Source organism: Xiphophorus maculatus, chromosome 16, assembly GCF_002775205.1.
Source record: "Xiphophorus maculatus strain JP 163 A chromosome 16, X_maculatus-5.0-male, whole genome shotgun sequence".
NCBI classification, from domain to species: Eukaryota; Metazoa; Chordata; class Actinopteri; order Cyprinodontiformes; family Poeciliidae; genus Xiphophorus; species Xiphophorus maculatus.
The window spans coordinates 13,222,927-13,245,364 of record NC_036458.1 but is presented as its reverse complement, the minus strand read 5'-3'; the positions used below and the strand labels follow the sequence as shown (position 1 = coordinate 13,245,364).

At 37.4% G+C, this 22,438-nt stretch overlaps 2 protein-coding genes across 3 annotated transcripts in view; both read right to left on the bottom strand.

The window, feature by feature from the left end:
* The window catches only part of LOC102226583 (cytohesin-3), a 46,133-nt gene extending 35,141 nt beyond the window's left edge, over window positions 1-10,992 (bottom strand). Inside the window, exons 1-3 of one of the 2 annotated variants that reach the window (XM_023348858.1) lie at window positions 10,646-10,992; window positions 5,238-6,628; window positions 3,750-5,029 (exon numbers count right to left, since the gene is read on the bottom strand). In XM_023348858.1, coding sequence (XP_023204626.1) covers window positions 4,602-5,029; window positions 5,238-6,075 — 1,266 coding nt within the window. In that variant the 5' untranslated portion in view covers window positions 6,076-6,628; window positions 10,646-10,992 and the 3' untranslated portion in view covers window positions 3,750-4,601. Of the gene's footprint in view, window positions 1-3,749; window positions 5,030-5,237; window positions 6,629-10,645 lie in introns of those variants that run through there. The other variant, XM_005808873.3, reaches the window with a different exon arrangement.
* Window positions 10,993-18,526: 7,534 nt separating this feature from the next.
* Window positions 18,527-21,435, bottom strand: LOC102226078 (small integral membrane protein 10-like protein 2A). The gene is made up of 2 exons (XM_005808871.3): window positions 21,047-21,435; window positions 18,527-19,346 (listed from the first exon to the last, which is right to left on the bottom strand). The coding sequence occupies exons 1-2, from the start codon at window positions 21,224-21,226 to the stop codon at window positions 19,326-19,328; spliced, it is 201 nt and encodes a 66-aa protein (XP_005808928.1). The 5' UTR covers window positions 21,227-21,435; the 3' UTR covers window positions 18,527-19,325.
* Window positions 21,436-22,438: the final 1,003 nt, after the last annotated feature.

Here is a 22,438-nt window from a genome sequence, read left to right as displayed (position 1 = left end):
TAATACGAGTCTACATACTGAGATGACAGGGAATTTTGGATTGACTGTGGTGGTAAGATGAAAAATTTCTATAAGTTTTGGAGCCAGAATTTTTAAAATGCCTTGACACCAGAAACTGACCAAGGCCCAAATAAATTTTATTGGCAATTTTAACAGAGTGCATGAGTTTGCATATTATTTGGTACAGCCAAATGTGCAAATCTCAGAAGCAAGAATAAATTTAGCGGTTTAAAGAGCAAATGTTCAGTTTAGGGAAATAAATAATTTTCATGCTGTCTTTTTAAGTAAATCGGAGACAAATACTATTCACTAAATCTTTGGGTCTCAAGTAATGATTCATAGTAGGACTGTATCACACTTGTTGAAATGGTGAAGGTCAGAATTCAAACCAGGTCAAATACCCGCAGCTGATTGTAGTGAGTGAAAGGGACTAAAAATGTGTCTCAGTGAGGGCCCCTTGTGTTTTGTGCACGACTTTAGAGAAACCCTCAGCTGAACTACATGCTCCACTGCTGCTCCCTGACATCCTGCAGGGCTCTCGTGCATTTCCACAGACTCTGTCTGCGTGTTTCTTTCTATCAGCTTCCTCAAACCAGCAGTTCTTTTGGAGCAGACACACCAGGTGAAAGCCTGGTCTAATGTGGACAAAGATAGAAAACAGGCTAGAAATTTATATGAAAGCATACTTTAATAGCAGGCTACTTGGATTGCTTCAGGGTGTCCCTCTGTTTATTACTGCACAAAATTAGTTTTTTTTTTCCATGAAGCAAGAAGCTGCTGGCTTGTTCCTACAGCTGGCAAATGAATGATTGAGATCTTAATGCCAAGCTCATAACAGCCCGAGTTCGCCTGTATGTGTCATAAAACCCTACAAACCACACACTGTAACGCACTGAAAGCTGCAAATTTTAAATTTCTGGTTCCACAGGGTGTAAACAGAGTGGTCTGCTGCCAGAATCAGAGTAGAGAAGCAAGGCTTTATCATAAAAACCCAGAGAATTGTTCAGAATTGCTTCCACAACTCAACGGGTAATTAAAAGTGGACACTGAAGCAGCAGGAGCAGAGTGTGTGTGTGTGTGTGCATTTGATGGACTATCACAGTTGATCACGCAAAACCAACATGTTTTGCAGGATGCTATTTTTTGCTTGATCTGTCTGACTTTAACAAAACTTTGTTGACTTTTGTTTGTCTGTAGAGCATTCATGGACAAGAAAAGAATAAGTAAAATAAGCCATTGTGTTGCTGAAAGTTGCACGTGTCAAACCAAAAACTTTAGAGCTTGTTTCGTGTAACTGTTCAGTTTTGCTTATACCATGACCAGCCACAAAATTATGCAGCAAGACCATGTGTTGTGTTTTTAACCCTTTTTCATTTCGGTAAATAATTTCAGATGCATATACTTAATCATTCCGGAACAGTTTATATCTCTTTATTCTGATAAATTATGGAGATAAATATTCATGACCATGGCCAGCTCTCTCAAAGTTGGCTCATTTTTGCATCAGTAAATCATTTAATAATGAAGTCAGAGGTGGTAGCAAGACTGTAAAGAACATATTTAGAAAGAGGCATTTTTTCTGCTTCATGCCAAGACAAGTCCACAGTTAGCCATTCTGTTATCTGCTCTAAATCTTACTCTCTCTTGCTGCCTGAATGAAGTTGCTCTGTTCGAGCTTTGAGCTTTCAAATTCTATCTATTTTGGAACATGCTTTCAGAAATGTTAGAAGTCTTTTGAAAATTTCAGCGTTAAGGGAAAGATCTTTAGTAACTTTAGTAGAGAAGTTTGAAATGACAAAGCATTTACATGACAAACACCTGATGGATAGTAGAAAAGGAAAGAAACACAGGGAAAACCTTTTTTTTTTGTATTAGTGGAACAAAACTACACTTGCCGTTTTTTAGGATAAAATCATACCAAAGGACACTTGGACATGTGGACAGATGACGATGGGAACCTAATTACAAACCATCTTTTTTTGGATGAACTACTCTACTTTTATACAGGAGAGTAAAAATAAACAAAAAACTTGATGACAGTCCATTCTACATAACTAGAACAACCTAAAGACATTGCAGCTCTGTTACTTGAATAGTTAAAAAGAGAAGATTGGTTTCACAAATCATTTTTCAAAGCAAATATTTCAGGCTTAAGTAGAAGTCATAAAGGGAGAAATTGAAAAAGAAATGAATCCCTGTTGAAAGCCTGACCTGGTCTGAGAGATGGTCATGGATGGCCACTTGCTGTTCGCCAAGTTAATTATGACAGAGCAGACGGACTTTTACTGACAGAAACTCTGCAGAATTGGTTCAGTCAGAATATCCAGTCCACTGCATCTTTGCCTCACTGCCTTTCCCTGGCATTGCTCCATACTTCATCGGCAATTCTCCATGTTGGTTCTGGCACTTCATCCCGCCTCCTCCTCACAAAGAAAAACACATCTCACCACTCAAGTTACAACTACACTTCACCCTGTGTGGTAGCACGTGTTTCCCATCTTCACCCTCGTCTCCCTTTGACACACAGTACCTCACTATGTCTGTCACTTTTTGTTCCCAAATTGTGGCCTGGAGAAGTGTGAGCCACACTTGTAGTGACGACAGTCGCATACTGAACCTTGTCGACCATAAGGCCACCAACATTAAGCATCACCCTGTACGGATTCAGCACCTGTAATCGTACCCAGCATGACTCCCCATTCAGTGCTCCTTCACAGCTCCCTGTTCTGCTGGTGACTCTGGTGTAGGCATGTTTGATAAGAGCATGTTTGAATTAAGAGAACAAATTAAAGCATTTGTAGGCAAAAAAAACCATATGTATCTATATAGATTTTTGCAGCATGTGGTAGATTATATATTCTACCTAACACTTTTGCAAAGACATTCATGGTCACTCTCCTTGTGATTCACATATCAGTCTCCAGAGCAAAATACTACTTGTGTGCTTTATCCTGTGGCTCTGAATATGTGACAATGTGTTTACATGCTCCGGGCTATTGTCAGCACTTCCTGTTCATCATCACAGCAGCATACGTCTCTCTGAGGGGGCCACGCTTATGTGCAACACCAATGAAAGTCAGGCAGACTGAACACAGCACAATCCAAGCGTTACGTCCAGGTGCAACTTATGCATCACTCCTGCAATTAGTCATACCCTGCAACTTTGCACGGACTGAACATGTGGTGCGGAACAACCTTTGATGAATAAAGGAGAGATGACTGGAGTAAGTGTGTCTCACCTGGAGATTATGACTAGGTGTTGATAACAGAGCTATATAGAGTTTGCTAAATTAGGAGCAGGACCAGTTAAGTGGGACAGGATCCCCTTTAGGTGAAATTGCTTGTTATTGGTAGGAGTACAAAATTTTATAGCAAAAGCATTCATACTGCATTAACTTTTATTCACATTAAAGCTACAGATGTTAATGAAATTTATAGGGTTTTAAGTGACATGAAGTAGCTCATTACTGTGAAGTAAGAGAGAATAGCAGTGTTGTGTTCAAGACCACCTAACCCGAGACCAAGACAAGACCAAGACCAGAGTGTATCGAGACCGAGACAAGACCAAGACTTTTAGGGTCCGATACCAAGTCAAGACCAAGACCGAGGGAAGTCGAGACCGAGTCAAGACCAAGACCAGCGCCAGTATGTGACAATAAAATGTGAAACATGATCAAAATCACTAAAATTGATCTAAAAGACCCACATTCACGTAAAAACACCTAGATATTTTACACAGAGAACTGGAATAAACATAAACATCTTTATTTAGTACTTCTATGTTGTAATCACAGAATTTCAAACAATCAAAGTCGATCAAAATAGTATTTTCTCTGCCTTTCATGAACAGTACATACATTTATGTTGTTTTTAAATGTGCTATTTCAAAACCATGTGCAAATATGTAAAACTGAAAAAATGCCAATCATTTCTCTCGTTTCTCTCTCGTATACAGATTATAGCTACATTATATAACTTTTCTTAAATAAATCTATATCTATCACCAAGTTGTGACAATATGTTATGAGACAGATAATTTGTTGAAAAAAAGATTGATCTCCTTCACTTCCTCCCTGAGCGACTACTGCCATCTGCAGAAATACAAACCCCATTGAAATACGTGCACAAAAACATGACTGACTTTTATCAGTTCTAAGACCCTTTTGCTGGATCAGATGGTTTGTTTTTGACCAAGCAGTGTATTTCTCCAGTTAGCACTGGGAACATGGAGAAAAGGCAGAGGAGCTCAATATTTTCACAGCTTGTCGGTCTCATAACATACTGACACAACATAGTGACATAAATATATAAAAAAAACTATATAACTTTTACAAAGATATTTTTTTGTTTTAACAAAGTTACATACTGCATCTTTAACTCTGCTGTTGAATGGATGTAGCAACTTATACATAACATACATAATAAAGAAATCTGACATTTAGAGGCCCAACTGCATGCGTTTCAAAAATAAAATTATACAACTGGAAGCAGTTTCATAATACGCCAAAGCTTTAGAAAATGTCAATGGCAAAACTCGAGAACAAGGATAACCATGTAGTTGAACAGTGGATGAAATAAAGTAGGTGATACATAAAATTAGTTTAAAGTAAGGTTTCATTGCACTTCAGAAAGATTAGAGACTGCAGCATTTTTGCACCTAAACGTGCACGATGGGGTCTCATTACAATGCCTCCTCGACTAAAAACCCTTTCCACTGGTGCAGAGGAGGCAGGGACGGATAGCACTTTCAAAGCCAAATTGTGCAGTTGAGGATATTTGGACTGGTTTTCTCCCCAGAAGGCAAGAGCATTGTCACTGTCACAGTCTCTTATATTATTAAAGTATCTGTTTAATTGTGTTGCAATACTTGAATTCTGGACAGAGGAGCTGTGCTTCTTATGTGCCTTGTAGCGTGACAGAAGTCGAGGGCATTTGGCTGGTGGCGAATGACTGGTTGGATCCACATTCATGGCTTCTGAGCACTTGTCATCTGTACTCTCCATGTTCTCCACCCCAAAGATCAATGTGTCTGAAAAACACAAACACAATGACTGTGTTAGTTTTCAAGAACTTTGAGTGTACAAAATAATGTTTATGACAAAAGTAAACTGATGAAAAGAAGACTATAAATTCCACTTTATGATTTAAGGCTTTATGTGCTACGAATTTGAGACATTTTAAAATTTATAATTTTGCAAATAAGACTTTTTTTTCAGCAAAGAAAAATGCATACCAACCTGTCAGTGTCTTCTTAAGTTCATCTCTGAACTTCTTCACCGATGCTGCATTACCTCCGTTGGTAACATCTAAATCCACCCAGCTTAAGCCAAACTGTGGATCCAGCATGGCAGCAAAGAAGTACACATCATGGTTAAAAGGTTCCTCTCTTCCACTGTCTTTGGCCATGTTTGTTTTTGTAAAGATTCCAGAAAATCTTTTCACCAGAGACTGCTGGAGGGCTCTGACCAACGGCCGGCACTGCATTCGGGTCTCCTCCATCTTGAGGAGGTGTGTGTTCAAGTCCAGTACAGTTGGAACCACCATACTAATAGTCACTGATCTTTCCCCTTGGGTCAGCTCTGTTGCTTCAGCAAATGGAGAAAGAACTATACATAGCTCCTTTAGCTGGTTCCACTCCCGCGCACTGAACACGACATCCTCATAGTCTTTGTTGCACATTTCACTGAGTGATTTGTGTTCTAGAGTTGTAAGGGCCTGTACTTGTTTAAATGTACTGTTCCAACGAGTTGTATTTGCAGCTGGAACACTTTTATTGGTGCCAAATGCAGCCTCAAACTTATCTTTAAATTGTGAGCTGCTATGTAAAAGGGTTGCGAACTTTGACGTTTTTGCTATGGTGCGAGAAATGGTCTTGACCTCCTTCATACCATCATGCACAACTAACTGGAGAGAGTGTGCAAAGCAGGAAAGACGTTCACCAGATGACCATGGTAAGTCAATGTCTTCCTCTGAATTAATGTCCTCCCACAAGTGCTCGTCATCTAAATTATCCTCTTCACTCTCACTGTCATCAGATTGCTGCTGGGGCATGTGTACTTTGAAAGCACATTTCATATTGGGTGCATTGTCTGTTATGATATAGCTAATTTTGTCACGAATACCATATTCCTCAGTGATCTCCTCAAAGGCAGACGCAATGTGCTCTCCAGTATGCCTCCCTGTAAAACGCCTACAGTCCAGCAGGTAGGATTCAAGTGCATAGCAATCTTTAGATTTGTAGCACACATGGGCAGTCACCCCAAGAAAGGAGCGTAGCCTGCGATCAGACCAAAGGTCAGTTGTTAATGACACAGACGACTGGGTCTTCAGTTTCTCCAAGACAGTTTCCTTGACTTTTCTGACCAATTCTGGAATTCGTCTCTCAGAAACTGTTTTTCTAGAGATTGGTGTGTATTTACTGTCCAGGACTTCAAGAAAGTGTTTAAAGTGTCCATTTTCCACGAGGGAGAGGGGCAGACAACATCCAATGATCAAATCTTGAACAATGGCTTCACTGATGGCTTGCTGCCTTGGCGATTGTGGGCTGTAGAGCTGCACTTTCTGTGTAAATAACGATATTGTTGGCTGTGTGACATCACTCTGTTGCCCTGCCTTGTATTCCAGGAACCTAATAAATAGGACATAGAAATCAGTTTATCTGATCATATGAACATCAATTACATAAGAAAACAACCTTAAAAATAAGTAGGAACTTTACAAATACATGTCAAATATGTGTAATGTAATGTTACTAGAAACGCATGTAGATAAACAAAATGCAAATCAATGGTATTTTGGCCATCACATTTTTGAAATGGATAAACAAGTAAGTTAAATGACTGATATGGTATGAACCATAGAGAGTGAACTGGTAAAAAGTTACTTATTGACCTGAAATTGTAAATGGCAACATAACAATGTGGTTTCTAAAAGTAATTTGCCTATATCCATACAAAGCAACTAATTTATTAATTTTTCATAAGGTGAGGCATATTAGTCTCTTCACTCTCTGCTTATATCTATAGACTAGTTCCCACAGCCAAACAACAGAGCATCACCTCCACGTCTTATCTTCAATGTCAGGAGCTATATCCAGCTCCTAAGGTCAATGTAACTTACATTGACCTTAGTTCATAATTATGAGACAGTGAATGAATTCATTCACTGTCTCATAATTGTTTTTCATGAGAAAGAAAAAATCTAACTTAGGAACAGGATGTTATTATATGTCCAGTCGACTCAGTCTCTCAAGGTTAACTGCATTTGCTTACTTCCCTTAATAATGTTAATTGTAGGACCAATGCAAGAAAATACAACTTATTTAAGGTTAAGCATATCAGGTTTGGCACATTAATAAATTATATATGATGGCTTTGGAGACATTGGGGTTACCCACCAGCACAAGCCAGCACATGCTGACAGAACCATTACGTTCTGTCATGGTTACGTTACAGAACGTAACCATTACGAACCATTACGTTCTGTCATGGTGACTTATTGACAGAACCATTACGAACCATTGTTCTGTCATGGTTACGTACGTCACCTTATTATGGTTATTAATAAACATAGGTAGAGACTTCCACATCAGTCTTCTCCTTCATGAGAAGTATTGAACAAGAACCAAAATATATTACGATTATCTATTCAGACTTTTATTTTTGCTCTGCTTCCACCTATGTGCTGCAATCCACTCATGAAGCCGACAGAAATACGGAGACATGTTCAGGAAAGCTGTAATTGAAACAGCGTTGTCCATGCACAACACGAATCAACACTTCTTTAAATTAAATCAGTAATGTCCGACATGTTTTCACAAACACTACTAGGTGACAACTTGTGCATCAAGCTAGGTGGCAAATAGCGGATAAGAAAGGAGAACATTCACCCTAAAAGATAAAGCATACATATATAACTTTAGCTAACTTAATATGTGTAGCTAATATTGAAATAAGAACTGTGTGATGGCCGGGTAGAATAATTTTGATACCGAGGAAATTGCTTACGTTAACTTGCTAGCTTTCCTAATATCACTTTTACACACAGCTTACCTTTCTTTGTGCTTTCTTTCAAGGTGTCGATAAAAGTTGGACGTAGTCCCCACCGTCTCTGATAGTGAAGCACTGCAGAACTTACATTGCGCTGTATGCTTTTTTCTCAATGTTGCTTTACAAATGTATTGTTTGTGATTTAAATAGCCAAATTTTATAACCGATGATTTGGCCGACATCTTATCCCCTTCTCAGACAACCACTTGTAACTTTCAATCGAAGTGCTGCAGTCCGCGCTCAAGGTGAAAGGGGGTGGGGCGACAGCAGTTAAAAAAACAACAACATGCATTTACCAATGAGACGGGTTATTGCTTGGATTTGAATCAGGAGTGCATCCAATAAAAAGAAGGATCTTAAAGAAATTGATACTGATGATTTAGCGTTATTTTCACAGTTGTGGTCTTGACCGGTCTTGAAATAAAATACCGAGTCCTCAATGTCCGAGACCGAGACAAGACCGAGACCGAATGTGGTCGAGTCCGAGACAAGACCGAGACTATCAAAAAATGGTCTTAAGACCGGTCTCGAGACCAAGACCGTTTTCGAGTACTACAACACTGGAGAATAGTAAGGTGGTTTTCTAATTTCTCAACTAAAAAGTGTGGTGTGCTGTTGTATTCAGATCCCCATTCATAGTACTACCTTTCATTACAGCTGTAAGTCTTTGAGGATACATCTATCAGCTTTTCATATTAAGAGACTGAAATTTCCTCAGATAGGACAAAGAACTTCTTTCAACAGTCTGGACGTTCACTGGGTCCATGTTTTAAGCTAAACCATCTTATTTCGGACTAAAGTGTTGTTGTTTAGGATTGTTGTCCTGCTGGAAGGTGAACCTTGAGTCTCAATGTCTTAATGTATAAGATGTTTGCTTCCATTAGTGTTCTGTATTTAGTCATTCACCTTCTTATCAGATCTGCTCAGTTTTCCAATCCCTACTAAAGAAAAGCAGCCACACAGCATGATGGTGCCACCATCATGTTTCACAATGGGAATGTTTTTGTTTATTGTGAATTCTTTAATGCAATCTGTTGTGCATGTTGGCCATAAAGTATAATTTTGGTCTCTTCTGACCTGAGCACCTTATTCCATGTTTTTTACATTCCATACGTGGAATGTGTATGACAAACTTTAAACAAAACCCGTTTTATTTTTACTTTATAGTTGCCATCAAAATTATTGTCCTGTCAACAGTCTTACACTTGAACAACTATTAATCTCTGAAGCCACCTTCGAGTTGCCATTGGCCTCTTGTCAGCTTGTGTGATTAATATTCTCTTACATTTTACTTGTCAGTTAAAGATTACGCCCAACATTTGGTATGTTTGTATTTGTGCCATACACTTTACATTTTCAGACAATGGATAAAGCAATGTGCCAAGAGATGCCTGGGACATTAGCTTACATGTGTGAAACATCTCAAAGACTTTCTCCCTGACCTGTCTGATCTGTTTCTTGGTCTTCAGGATTATGCTAGTTGACTAATGTTCTCTGACAAACCTTCAAAGGCTAAAACACAGTTTATGTACCCGGTCTATATTTAGATTAAATTATTCACAGGTGGACACAATTTTGTGACTTGTGAAGAGAGTTTGTTGGATCAGATTTTATTTAGGGGTATCAGATAGAAGGGGTCAAAATGAATGCTGCACTTTTCATATGTTTCTTTGATTAAAAAAAAGATGTTTGAAAACCATATATCATTGTCCTTCAAGATTAAGTCAAACTTTGTACTGGAAACAATGAGGCACATTGAAGTTTGTGACAAATTGTGTAAAAGTACAAGGGGTCTGAATACTTTTGCAAGGCACTGCTCCTTTATGCAAAACAAAAAAAAGGCTCTGCAAAATCTGTTTATTAAATATTTAAATTTTGGACTCTAGCCTGTGCCGAATCAGTTTAGGGGGAATTCCTACTTACTAAGCTGGCCATGACTGAAAGATATTTAGAGATGCAGCACAAATATTTATGGATCTAGTTTCATTGCATACTGTTTAGTCAGAGGGCTGGAGCTTGCACATCTGCGTTTACTTTAAAAGTGTGCTACACTTCCAAAAATTGCCCTGTATAGTCTACAAAAACACGAACATTTTCCAGGCAAATCTTTGGAATGCCTCCTCTTGAAGATCTTAACGCTTTTTTTATTCAGTCAGTATGAATCCACCTTATTTGCTTCAGTGACCATAAAAACATAAAGGAGACCTGTTGGCACAGCTGGCGAAGGCGCAGAGAAACACCTCCATTCACTTCAGCGCCAGTCTTCAGTAATGACAGTGACGCCCTGTCAATCACGCATACTTATCCATTCACACCGGATGGCCTTGCTGAGTCTTAATCATCACCTGTCAAGTCCGGGTCAGCCTTTCTGCCCTAATTAAACCTGTCCAGCACACATGGAGCGAGCCCGTCAAAGTGAACCTGAAACCATCTCACGGTGAAAATACCATTTCCATTTGGGACGTCAGTCCTAGAAAATACTATTAGTGTTGTGATGCTGCATGTGCTAATGACTAATAACAGCAATAATGCTGATGGAAATAGGTCAAAGCAGAAATATATCAGAGGTGTGAATTGCGTGGAATAATTGAGTCTACCTTGGTTATCCTCGTCCATGTCTGCAGCGGGCAAAAATCTAAATCTCCCGAAAAATCGTACAGAGAAACTTCCGATGCGTCTATTTTACTCCTGGGTGAACGTCCTATTTTCCAGGACGCATTTGGCGTTCAGGTAGTCTCATAGGCAGGAGCGTCTCCTCTCAGGAGATATTGTGGCCATTTACCCCTCTCACACAGTCCCAGGTCCCGTCCTCCGGGGCCCGTGTGTCCGTCCGGTACTGAACGACGGGTCTCTGCAGCGGCGGCAGATTGTCTTTAAGCTCACAGTGGCGCTCGTTATCCCTCTAAATACGCCTTCACTCCACTAGTATAGGCAGAGCGGCTGATGAGACGGCTGCAGTAAAGCTGTTCACGCTCTGACCGGAAATAGAGCCCGCTGTTGAGTCTGTTTGCATCAGAATAAAGGCAGCGGGACTCACTATAGAATATGCGACGGAGTCTTAAAACTGAGGCTTTTACTTTGAAGTTTTCCCCAGGAAACCAGTTTCTGATTGTTTTTGTGAGTGTTACGTGTTAATCCAATCCCAGCTATGCTGCACAGCTCTAGCTGCGCGTCAGCGTTGATCAGCCGTCACGTGACTCAAAGCGGCATTCACCCTAATAGATACTGTAAACTCGTTATATTTTAGGCAATGTATGGTTTGATTTTTTTTAAAATATATATATTTAATTTCAGAACTTTGAAATTAGTCATTTATATTTACCAGATATATTACTAATAAAAACAAATATTGTGCTCAAAAGACTGGATCTTTTTGTTTTTAGTAAAAATAAATAAATAAATAAAATTCCAGTCCAAAATAAGCAAATGGTCATGAAAATGACCAAGGACATACCAGGTAGTAGATGGAGGGAAACAAAGTATAAAATGGCTTCATTTTAGATGGAAATTTGAATAAAGTCAAAATTGATCAAGTTTGGTCTTCATCCTCACCATCCTTCACAAACTGATAAACATTTTGTTGTTAAAGTTTCAAAAACTTTGCGGGTTTTTTATGAATAAGGAGACGAGAGTTGACTCACTGGACATTTATTGGGAACATTAGGGTAAAGGGAACACATGCAGCCACCGGCAGTCTCAGTCTGGAAAAACAATGTTTTCTAATTAGATACCTCTCTAAATCATAACATAATCCATGACACGGTGGATGTCCTAAGTAGATACTCCAGTGATGCACTTCATTATCAATATACGGTACATCGTCTGGGCACTGTTCAGAACAATATGCACTTGGGGAGTTATCGTCTCTCTGTGTGCCTGTTGGCATTATCTGCTCTAGTCCTGTCCAGCTGGTTGTATTTATCTAAACCACTGAGTCTCAGCTGATTTTCCACATATTCCTTTCCAATTAAGCTGGCACTTAGAAACGTATTCATGCCCATCTATAGATATCTCTGGACCCCCTCTGAATAATGCTTTTTCTACCTCAACACTATTGATAAGTAAATTTATTAATTCATTTGTTTTCTATATAACAATAGAGCACAACACATTTGTGGGTTCTGAATGCAAGGAAAACCAACAACTGTGCACTAGGTAAAATATTAAATGCGACATAGCAAGGACATATGCTAAAGACGTGTGTGAATACTATACTAGGTGAATCTTTGGGGATCAAAAATCAGGTTTATTATGGTGCAATGTCTCAAGATGAAGAACAGCTCTGTATTTTATATTCCTTTGTATTATACTTTTAAGCCTGTGAAAACATGAAGTGCTCCAAAACAAAGTACTCTTACATTTATATGCTGTGGCAGGTTTTAGCTGATTAATTATGACAACATGTACATAATTGTTTGTTTTTTTAATTAGAATTAAATCTCATTAAATTAACAATTCAGTGGTTAAATAGCTTTGTAAAATATCTTATATGCAAGTAAATGTACTAGACATTTAACATCAAAACTTGTAATAAAGAGTTCAATTGATATTTCAGTCCAAACATGAGCTCTGGTGTTTAAATATGCAACACATATCAAATCCACCATGGAATGATTTTTGAGGATGCTGTGAGGCACTGGTGCCCAGAAATGTCTCCAAAAGTGATTCATCAAATTAATTTAACTACTCAGCTGCACACATTGCTGCTAGCCATCATGTACCACGCAGACACACAAATAGGTCACAGCCCAGAGTATGAAAGAATATTTCCAGTCTGGATTTTGGGCACTTCTGGATGACATCCACACTCAGAGATATTTTCAGAAGTTGTTTCTTTGACACATGTGGTTTCAATTATAGCATTCCTTCCTCCACAGGCAAGGAGGGGGTCTCACTTCCTGTGCACATTACTCCAGTGGTCAAGCATGAACAGATGTTGTAATTTATTCATTCGTTTATTCGTAGGTGTCACTTTGAGAAAAATGTCTCCGCCTCAGTCTAAACAAAAAAATATATTATCCAGCCAAACATAAGCAGTCCGTCTGACGTTATTTCATCTACAGGAAGGATTGCTTGTCTCCGTTTTAGAGGAAACATATTTTTCTTCTGCTTCAGATATGATCAGACCGAGATTCCCAATCTTTGATGCAAATGTCAACAGTCTTCTTCACCTTAACCTTTAGCTTCAGTTTTGTTTTTTTGTTTTTTGCTAATGCAGAAAAGAACTGAGCAGATACAGAACAACTCAAACTATTTACTTTCTGCAAGTCCGAATAATTAGACAATGCATGTTGGGTCCAGTTAAATCACTCCTGATTTATACTGGATAACCCAAATCCAGATCCTAAAAATTAGATTTGGATGAGGGTCATGCGTGAACAATGGAATATTTGAGGGAAAAAAAGCATCAAGGAAAAAAAGCACTTTCACTTAACCATGCAAGGAATGGGACAGAAAAATATAGAAATATATGTACCAGAGGAAAGGCTAGGCTCTATTAGTTTGGGACTGAAGAACAGTTTCTATATTGGATGAAGATTTATTGCACAAATTTTTATCTAATATTGTTACACAGCTGGCATGGTCATTAACCAGATGAGTTAGTTAATTGCACTGGTTTTCCAATTTGCAGCAACAACACAGATAAGTTGGCTTGCAAGTGATTGAACTCAGCATAAAAAGCTGCCATCACTGTTGTCCACTTTGACTCACACTGGGAGCTCTCTAAATAACCTCAAATTCTCTTTTGAGTATGTCTGAACCAAAGATTAATAGTCTTCAATAATGTTTTACCTGTTGGTTCTGATTAGCTCTACATGAATTTTTCTGTTACATTGTTTAATGTTGATTCCAACATTTCTAAGGATAGTTAAAGGACCACTAGGACTTGTGTCACAGTTGGAGAATAATGAGGTTACATATTTTACAGCCCACTTCCCTCACAAAGAGCATGCTTCTTCAATTACAAATAAAAAAAAAAACAATAATATTTCTGGAGCTTTCAAACAATGTTGATGTGTTGATGAGTTATAATTAAAATATCTGTCTGGCCCAAATCCCCTCTGCAGTGAACAAAAGTCAACAGATACAGAATTTAATAATAAAAACAATAAATTCTCATTGTGTAAAGTCTACGAGGTTGTGTTGAGATTTTTCAAACAGAAGCCCTAAAGTGACCCCAGTTCAAGGGGCTTGAAGTGAACATGTGTGGGGATGCGTCGCGTCCTGCAGAGGGTGCGTACCCTGAGGGAGGAGCATGTCTGGCAGATTAGGCCAGCCATCATGGGAAACGTCTGCTCTGCTCCTGACCGATTTCACGTGACCTGATTGAGCAGTCAAAGCACTTCATATGCTCCAATCACCACAGAAATTCCCAGAGGCTGATCACCTCTTGCATTTAGAGCCTCTTGCCCCTCATGTTAGTAATTACTCATGCAATCAGCTTCCTGACAACTCTACCATAAATCGCAGAGATGTTTTCCGTCTATGCTGAAATGTATTTTAGCATATTAAGTCTTTCAATAAATGCCTGTAATTTGAAGCTTATTGTAAAACTCTAGCAAGCCCTAATGTAAATACACTTATGCACTTCACACACTCTTCCTTGACTTTTCAACTACTTTAATTGCTTTTCTGCAGGTCAGTTCTAAATGTCCTCGCTGCACTACAGGATTGAGTCAAAATAAAACTCTTTTCCTGCAAGTGGTTTACGGTAATTCAAAATATGACAAATACACAATCTTGATTTTTGTTTGAAAGCCGCTAAAAGATAGTAAAAGTTTCTCCTAGCCATACAAAGAATCTTTTAACCTTATGTCATCAAATTTTGTTAACATGAAACCTCATGCAGTCTTTAAATATTTCATGACTAACTATTAAATTTGTCTGCATTATTATTGATTTATTAATCTTTAGATGTGAAGATGTTTTTGGGTTTTTTTTTCATGAAATGATTACATGTTTTAGGAAATTAGTCATTCAAAAACCACCCCTACTTTGAGGTGATATGTCTGAATATCAGATATGGCCATATTGTCCCTCTGCTTAAATAATTTGGTTTTGACAAAAATTAAAAAAAATCTATTTCTTTATGACTGTTTGATATTTGCTTCTGTTGTTATTTTATTTCTTTTTGTTTTCTTCAGAAATCTCCTCGTGCTTCATTTATTTAATCGAGATCACTCAATGGAAACTTTGGGAACTTTTCTTTTTGATTGATTTGAAGATTATAATACTGATTGATTTTGGATAAATTGTATAATTTAACATTGCCTTATCAGTCTACACATGTAGCCAAACCAAAGGATGTGACCGGGTCAGGCATGTCCTTCCCGCGGTGACCATTGATCAGAGTGGACTTTTAGGGTGAGGCCGTGTGTTTTTTTTTTGAGTGTCAAAGGTCACAGGACGCTCAGAGTGGCAGGATTTCCTCTTTCAGTCTCCACATTTTAAAGCCCAGCTCTGCACTCTTGACCATGCCTTTCCTGCCACCATCTCACTGAAGGGGAATGTTGAGTTGATTTTCTTGCGTCCAAGGCACATATGAGTGGAGTCTTTATTTGGGCTCACAAAGGCAGCAGTGTTTGTCTGAGACCTTGAACGTAAAGCTGGGAGTGAGCTCCTATTTCTGAAGAATATGTCTTTCAGATCCTTCCTCAATTACAAAACAAACTATAGAGTCAATACTAATCGTATATTTCAGTCTTTACAGGTTTACATATGCTGTATTCTGAATGGTAAAACTATAAAAAGAATAAATATGTACATATTATTGAATACACTTTACATTACAGACCTTGAGAGCATGTCAGCAAGAAGCAATGCTTACATAAAGGTCCTAAATGAAGACAAATTTCTGAAAACATTTAAAGTATTAATGTACAATCACATAAAAAAAAAAGAAACACAAACTGGATTATAGCTGTCCAGCTTTTTCTAATTACAAACAAGAAAGTTCAAGTATGAGTAATACAAAATGTCACACTGACACCTACCAAAATACACCCATATTTGCATTCTCTTTTTTTTCCTGACCTATTTCAAGCCTGCAAAGTGACTGCTGCAAATAAATAAAAAAATACCCCACCTCCCTCTTTCACATTTCCTTTTGCTTCCTTCTCTTCTAGTCCTTCAGCTCTTTGATTTCATTTTTAGGTCAACTTTGAATATCATAACGCCTGATATTCCTTTGATTATGCATCGTCTGCCATGTCCATTGAAATTATTGATGTTTTTTGAATTTATCAAATACATCACAACCTAGTGATTTTGTCAGCTCGGGTATTTATATTCTCAGAAGAGATTATTTTAATAGACAAAACTGACATACAGTTTTTAACATAACAAGAAAACATGTTTTTGGGAAGTGGCGACACTTATATATGGGTAATACTTGGTTCTGAAACGCTATCTTTGGTAGTTGTAACATCTCAAGGGAGAAAAGGCAACAGGTTTTGCCATTTTGTGAAAAAGGTAACTTGATAAGCATGTATGATGATCTACATTAAACAAATAAGCAAATATTATTTTGAAAAGATTTATATCAATACCACAATTATCAACACAAAAATAAAGATCGGATTTGTAAAATTGTCTTGGTATTTTGTATAATTAACCAACTTTGAGAAGAAATTGATTTGTAAGTAGTTTTAAAAGAAGAATTTTCTTTGTAAAAACTGTTTTACAATTGAATAGGGCATATGCATTGGGAATAAGGGTGTGAAATTCACAATGTCCAGCTGTGCCAGATCTCCTGTACATAACATACTGTAAGGAATATGGGGATTCAATTTCAAAGCTCTATTACAGCCCCAGAGTTATCATATAGCTCAGTCAATCAGAAAATAGATCATGACGTCAGTTCCACTTCCAGTATGAAGCATCCAGTGTGAAGCATGCAGCATGCTGAGGTGAGGGAATCTCCACAAATGCAAACAGAGATCTCTTGGTTTTTCATTAAATTCACTAATTCTATTATTGAGACATTGTTTGGATTTTTCACAGTTGTGTAAGCTCTTGAACACATGCAAATGATAAAGGGACTAAATTTACATATAATTTTTTTTTGTAAATAAACTGAACCGAATGTATTTAAACAATATTTATAACACACTTTAAAACCCTGGAATTAACATAGAGTGTACTTTATTTTTGCCATGACTGCATGTGATAACTGAGTCATAAAAACATGTGTTTTTTTTTTTACTGTAGCTGTGTCTTGACAGTACAGCTTACACAGAGATGACTTGTTTCCATAAATCATACTAAAAAGGTCTTAGAATCAGTGAATAGATACGTATGTCACACAACAAATAATTCACATCTGCATTGCAATTGTAACTGAACCCCTGCCATTTCCTTTTGTAGCTTTATCACTCTATAATACTCCATTAAATAAAACATGCAAGCTGCTTCAGATGCTAAAAATGCTAAAGGCTTTTTTCTAAGAGTATGGTGGCTGGCAAAAACTAGGATGAAGACAAAACAACGTTTCTAGAGCTATTCTTTCATCTGTCCTCTTTGATAACCCTATTAAAATTCCCCCCACCAAATTTCTGAGAAATAAATTCTGTTTCTAACAGAAAAAAATAAAGATAGGCATGCTGGATAGTGTGCTGCAAGGTCTGGTCGCCAATCAGACCGAGACAGACAGTTGCCGGCCAATGATGGTTTTTATGCTGCTGTCTGCCGTCAGAGCGAATAATTTAATAACTTTACAGATTACATTTTGGCAACTACATGAGGGAGTGAGTAGTTATTAAATTGACTTAAATTGGAAGCTTGTTTAGATAGGGCCTAATAATTTAGTTAAGTATGGGAAACAGTTTTAGTTAGGCTTTAAATAGGAAAATTTATTATATTCTAATTCTTTTAATTTTAGCTTCAGGAACACTTCACACACAAAAATGTTAAAAGATGGTAAACGGGACTCTTATTGTGACTAGCTGCTTCTCTCTGGTGGTCAGCTGATGTCACTACATCATCACGTCTGAAAAGCATATCTGATTAAGCTGGCTCGCAGCATAACTTCATAAATGTTAATGAAGGAAAATGTTTCCCATTTTAAATTCACTTTTGTTCATTCGTAAATTAATGCTGTGAGATATTACTATGAAAAACAAATGGCTGTTATTTTGACGTGTAAAAATACATAATAAATCGTTAATGAAAAAAAATTGCTGTTTAAAAAGTAGCACAAGTCTAACAAGGTATTAACTGCTTTATTAGTCAGGTTTTCTGCTCCGGAAGTCAGCTTGCAGTCAACTGATTAACAAGAAAGAAACTTTCCAACTTTTTATCATTTGTGGAAAAAAAAGTATGTTTTTTTTTCCACACATTCTATCTCAACATTACAACTGACTATCTTTAAAAACATTATGTTGTATTAGTTAAACATTGTTTTTCCAGACGTGTACCTTTTTCCTTTAAAGATTTCTAAAAATAACAATTATTAAAAATGAACAGTCAAATATATCAGATAGTTGTGATATTACAAATTTATTTCTTCCAGTTTGATCATTCTCACAATCAGTTCTGACAGTACAAATCTCCAGACCGACTCGCTCAAATAAATCTGCAGCATCAAAATGTTTCGCATTATTTTAAATTATTATTATTTTTTTTTTACTAACGTGTCCCCTTTTGTGCTACTGGTTTGCAAAAACAGTAACCGTGACGACCTGCAAGTGCAATCGCCAGTGCAAGACATGGAGCATCGTCTGCGTGAGAGAGAGAACATGTACCGTTTGTTCAGCTGAAGCCAACCGCAGTGTCACGAAGACAAATTAAACATGCTTGTTCATGTCATGCTGAGATGTTCCTGTTGTAAAGTAAACTGAACTGTGTTCAGGTTTTAATTTTGAGATGCAACACTACTGATAAACAAACATGACTGAAACACACTAAAAAGGGTAAGCGACAAAGTTTCACAGCCACAATCGTTTTATTTCATGTTTAAGTCCCCACGAACAGCTCCTGGTTCAGCAGCTGCAAGGCCTCTTTTCCCTCCACGTGTCGCTCGTCACCTTGTCTCACATTGACAAACATCCATTCTGTCCTTCTTCTGCAAAGGCACCGAGCTCGTACGACAACTGCTGAAAACAAGCAGCCGCCTCACTGTATTGCATTGTCACACCGGCATGCAGGATTGGGTGTCCTCTCCTTCGACGTCGCTGTTCAGATGTGTCGCTTGCACATCTTTTGATGGCTGTAGCATGGCAGTTCTTGCTTTTCACAGATTTAAGTTTTTTTTTTAAAAAGAAAGTAGGTGTTGAGTTTTCAGTGGATTTCAATATGAACCTGTGAAGAGATAAAGTCTTTGTTTATATTTAATTTTGGAAGTTATTTGCAGGTTATTGGTCAAAAAGACAGTATGACAAAATTTTGCAAGCCAACTTCATGCGAATCCATAATGTTTAAGTGTTTTTAAGTTTTAAAATTTCAGTCATTGTTAATTATTTCTTTTTCCAAAACAACAACACAAACAAATGTAATAAATTAAATGAATACCAGTAAGTTTTTGTTTACTTTTAATTAATTTTTTGGTAACCATTTTTTTTTTTTTCAAAATGCAAGCATAATATAACAGCCAACTACAATGATCTTTAAAACCATGAAATGAATGGACACTTTTCCTCATCTCTAATCCAAACAGAATCAGAATTATATATACAGACATCCACTCTTATTTTTAGTTAAAATCTTTTTTTTATTATTTGAAAAGTTAATTCAAAATGTTTTAAAACATAGTCCTTAAATTTTTTCCATGAGGCTGAGGTGGGGCTGTGGAGGGCCATTCCAGAAGCATGATTAATCCATTCCAAAACCAGTTCTGATGTTTGTACTCGCTGCCAAACAACAGCTGAGTTTTAACTAGTTGGAAATGGGTAAAAAAAACTGCTGAAACCCCAGTGTGACTATCCAATTAAAGTCTTAAATTGGACTGAAATAGAGTAAAGGAAGAAAGAAACCCTTTCTCTAAAACCGGTACATTCAAGCTTTACTGACATTTGCGACTACACATGGACAAACCAAATGCCTTCTGAAGAAAAGTTTTGGCCACCACTTTTAGAGAAGCTAAGGTGAAGCTCTCAGTTCAGAATATTGTTTCAACGGTCAAGTGTGGTGTTGGCAGCATCATGCTGAGGGTCATGTCTTGATAACACATTTCAAGCATCGGATGAAATCCTGAAACTCATTAGCTTCCCCTCAGGTCTACAACTAGATGACAAAATTTAGACATGACTGGATGTTAAAACACCACAATGATACCAAAACACAGAACAAAGGTGCTTTGGGAAAGGATGGAGCAGGCTAATGTTAGGCTTCTGAAATGGTCCCAACATCAGAACCAATAAAAATTTGCAGACTCTACTTAAAAACCAGGATTACAGAAAATCTGCAGGAAATTGAAACTTAATTTAATTCTTAAAATTAAATGATACGTTCTTTCATTAATGAACCCCAAAAACACTGTTAAAAAACATTCAAATTAATTTATAACTTACATTTATAACCAATAATTTGGTTCAGTGTAAAAAGATAAGTAAAATATATCTTAGAATTAAGCGTATCACTAAACAGAACAAAGGAAATATCTTAAATGTCATATTGTAAAAATTTGGTGTTTGGCAATTACATTCAATATATGAGTTAGTTTTGCTACATTAAATATCCTTACATGTTTATAACAAGAAATTGAATTTAAAAATGGGCAAATCTTCATTAACAGAAATTAAAACAAAGAGTATAGATTAATTAAACTACAGCCAGAACTTAAAGTAAATCCAACTTTAACTTCAACTAATCTAAGATGAATTGAAAGTTTAACTTCAAAAGGAGACACTTCTTTAAAAGCTCAGCAGACATTTAGTCAGCAACCACAACGACAACACAAATTCAACACTAAGGCCTTTTTAACAGCTGTTGGCATGGTGACGAGCAAAGCAGGACTGCCAAACCAGAAGTTTTGGTATACAAGAAAGTAAGAGACTACTTACTTGAAGTCTTACATTAAACACCATAGAAGCGACGAGGTATATATAAGGAAATCTGATTCTCAGCCGCCATGCCAGATCAAAAAATATCAACAAAGTCCTCGTCAAGCCTTTGCAAAACACTCCGTACGTCCGACCAGCGGAGCCCGAGAACCGGAGCACTAGGTACGACAGACCCGCCATAAAGGATCAGTCTGCCCGGCGCTACGTTGGCTTATTAAGTCAACTGACAAGGCGATGCGATATAAGCGACAAATGGTGTGAAATTCTTCATTATTTCTTATCACTGACTGACACCGAGCTCCATTTTTAAACATTAGCTGCTGGCAGGGCTGCTCCACCCCGAAAAGCTTCTCCGAGGAGGAGAGAAGAGGGTGCGACACACGGAAGAGAACAGGGAATTGGGTTAATACGCCCCGAGTTTAGACTCACAGGCACGACCAAAAGCGCGTACACGAAATTGATTGACAATGCTAAGACCCGCCTCCTGGCCCTGATTAGTGTATTTCTGCAAACGACTGTAGGATCAAGGGAGGAGACAGGGGAGCTAGGTTTTTTTTTTCTCATATTATTCTGTCAAGAGGACACAGTGACAGTTTTAGTTAATATGTTAAAAATACATTTTTATAAAAGTTACCTACTGCAGCTTTATAGGTAATTTCTTTTAACAACTATACTGATGATAATAATGCTATTATTTCCCCAGTGTTACTGACAATCCATTTGTAATTCGTTTTCCTTGTTTTATCTGAACAATAAGACGTATTCCTATCTTCCAATTTCAACTTCTTGATGCATCTGTGTAAGTCTGCCTATTTTTCATAAAATTCTTGTCCAATTCTATGTTGTAGATTTTTCTTTGATAAAAAGTTCTTTATCCAGTAAAATATTTCCCAGTAATACCCAATTTATATATTCAAGTGATCTATGCACAACCAGTCACATGCTTTATCTGCATAATATTTGAATTAGTAATCTATATGTTTTTTCCATTATTTTACAAATATCATAAGTTAATGCAATATTTTGGGGGGTTTTGTAGTTTCACCAGCAAATTTGATATTTGCATGTGCAGGTTTTTTTTTTTTAATTGCCGTTTTAAGCACCTTTAAGACACAACTCAGGAAATACCCAACTGAACGAATTCCATTGTAATTGGTAAAGAACGTCACTTCCTTCCCCCGTGTTACACCCTAAGTCATCCGTCTTTTGTGTTTTAGATTTCCTTACAAATGACAAGTTTAAGCGTTTTATTTTTATTTTAATCAATAAAAAAACATTTTATTTAGCATGCACGCTTTCGTAAAAAACGAAAAAAGTGTATTTCTGGTTGTTTGTTTCTTGTGAGCTTGCAGTGAGTTGGAGTGTCTGAGGGCGTATCAGGCCGGTGTACCG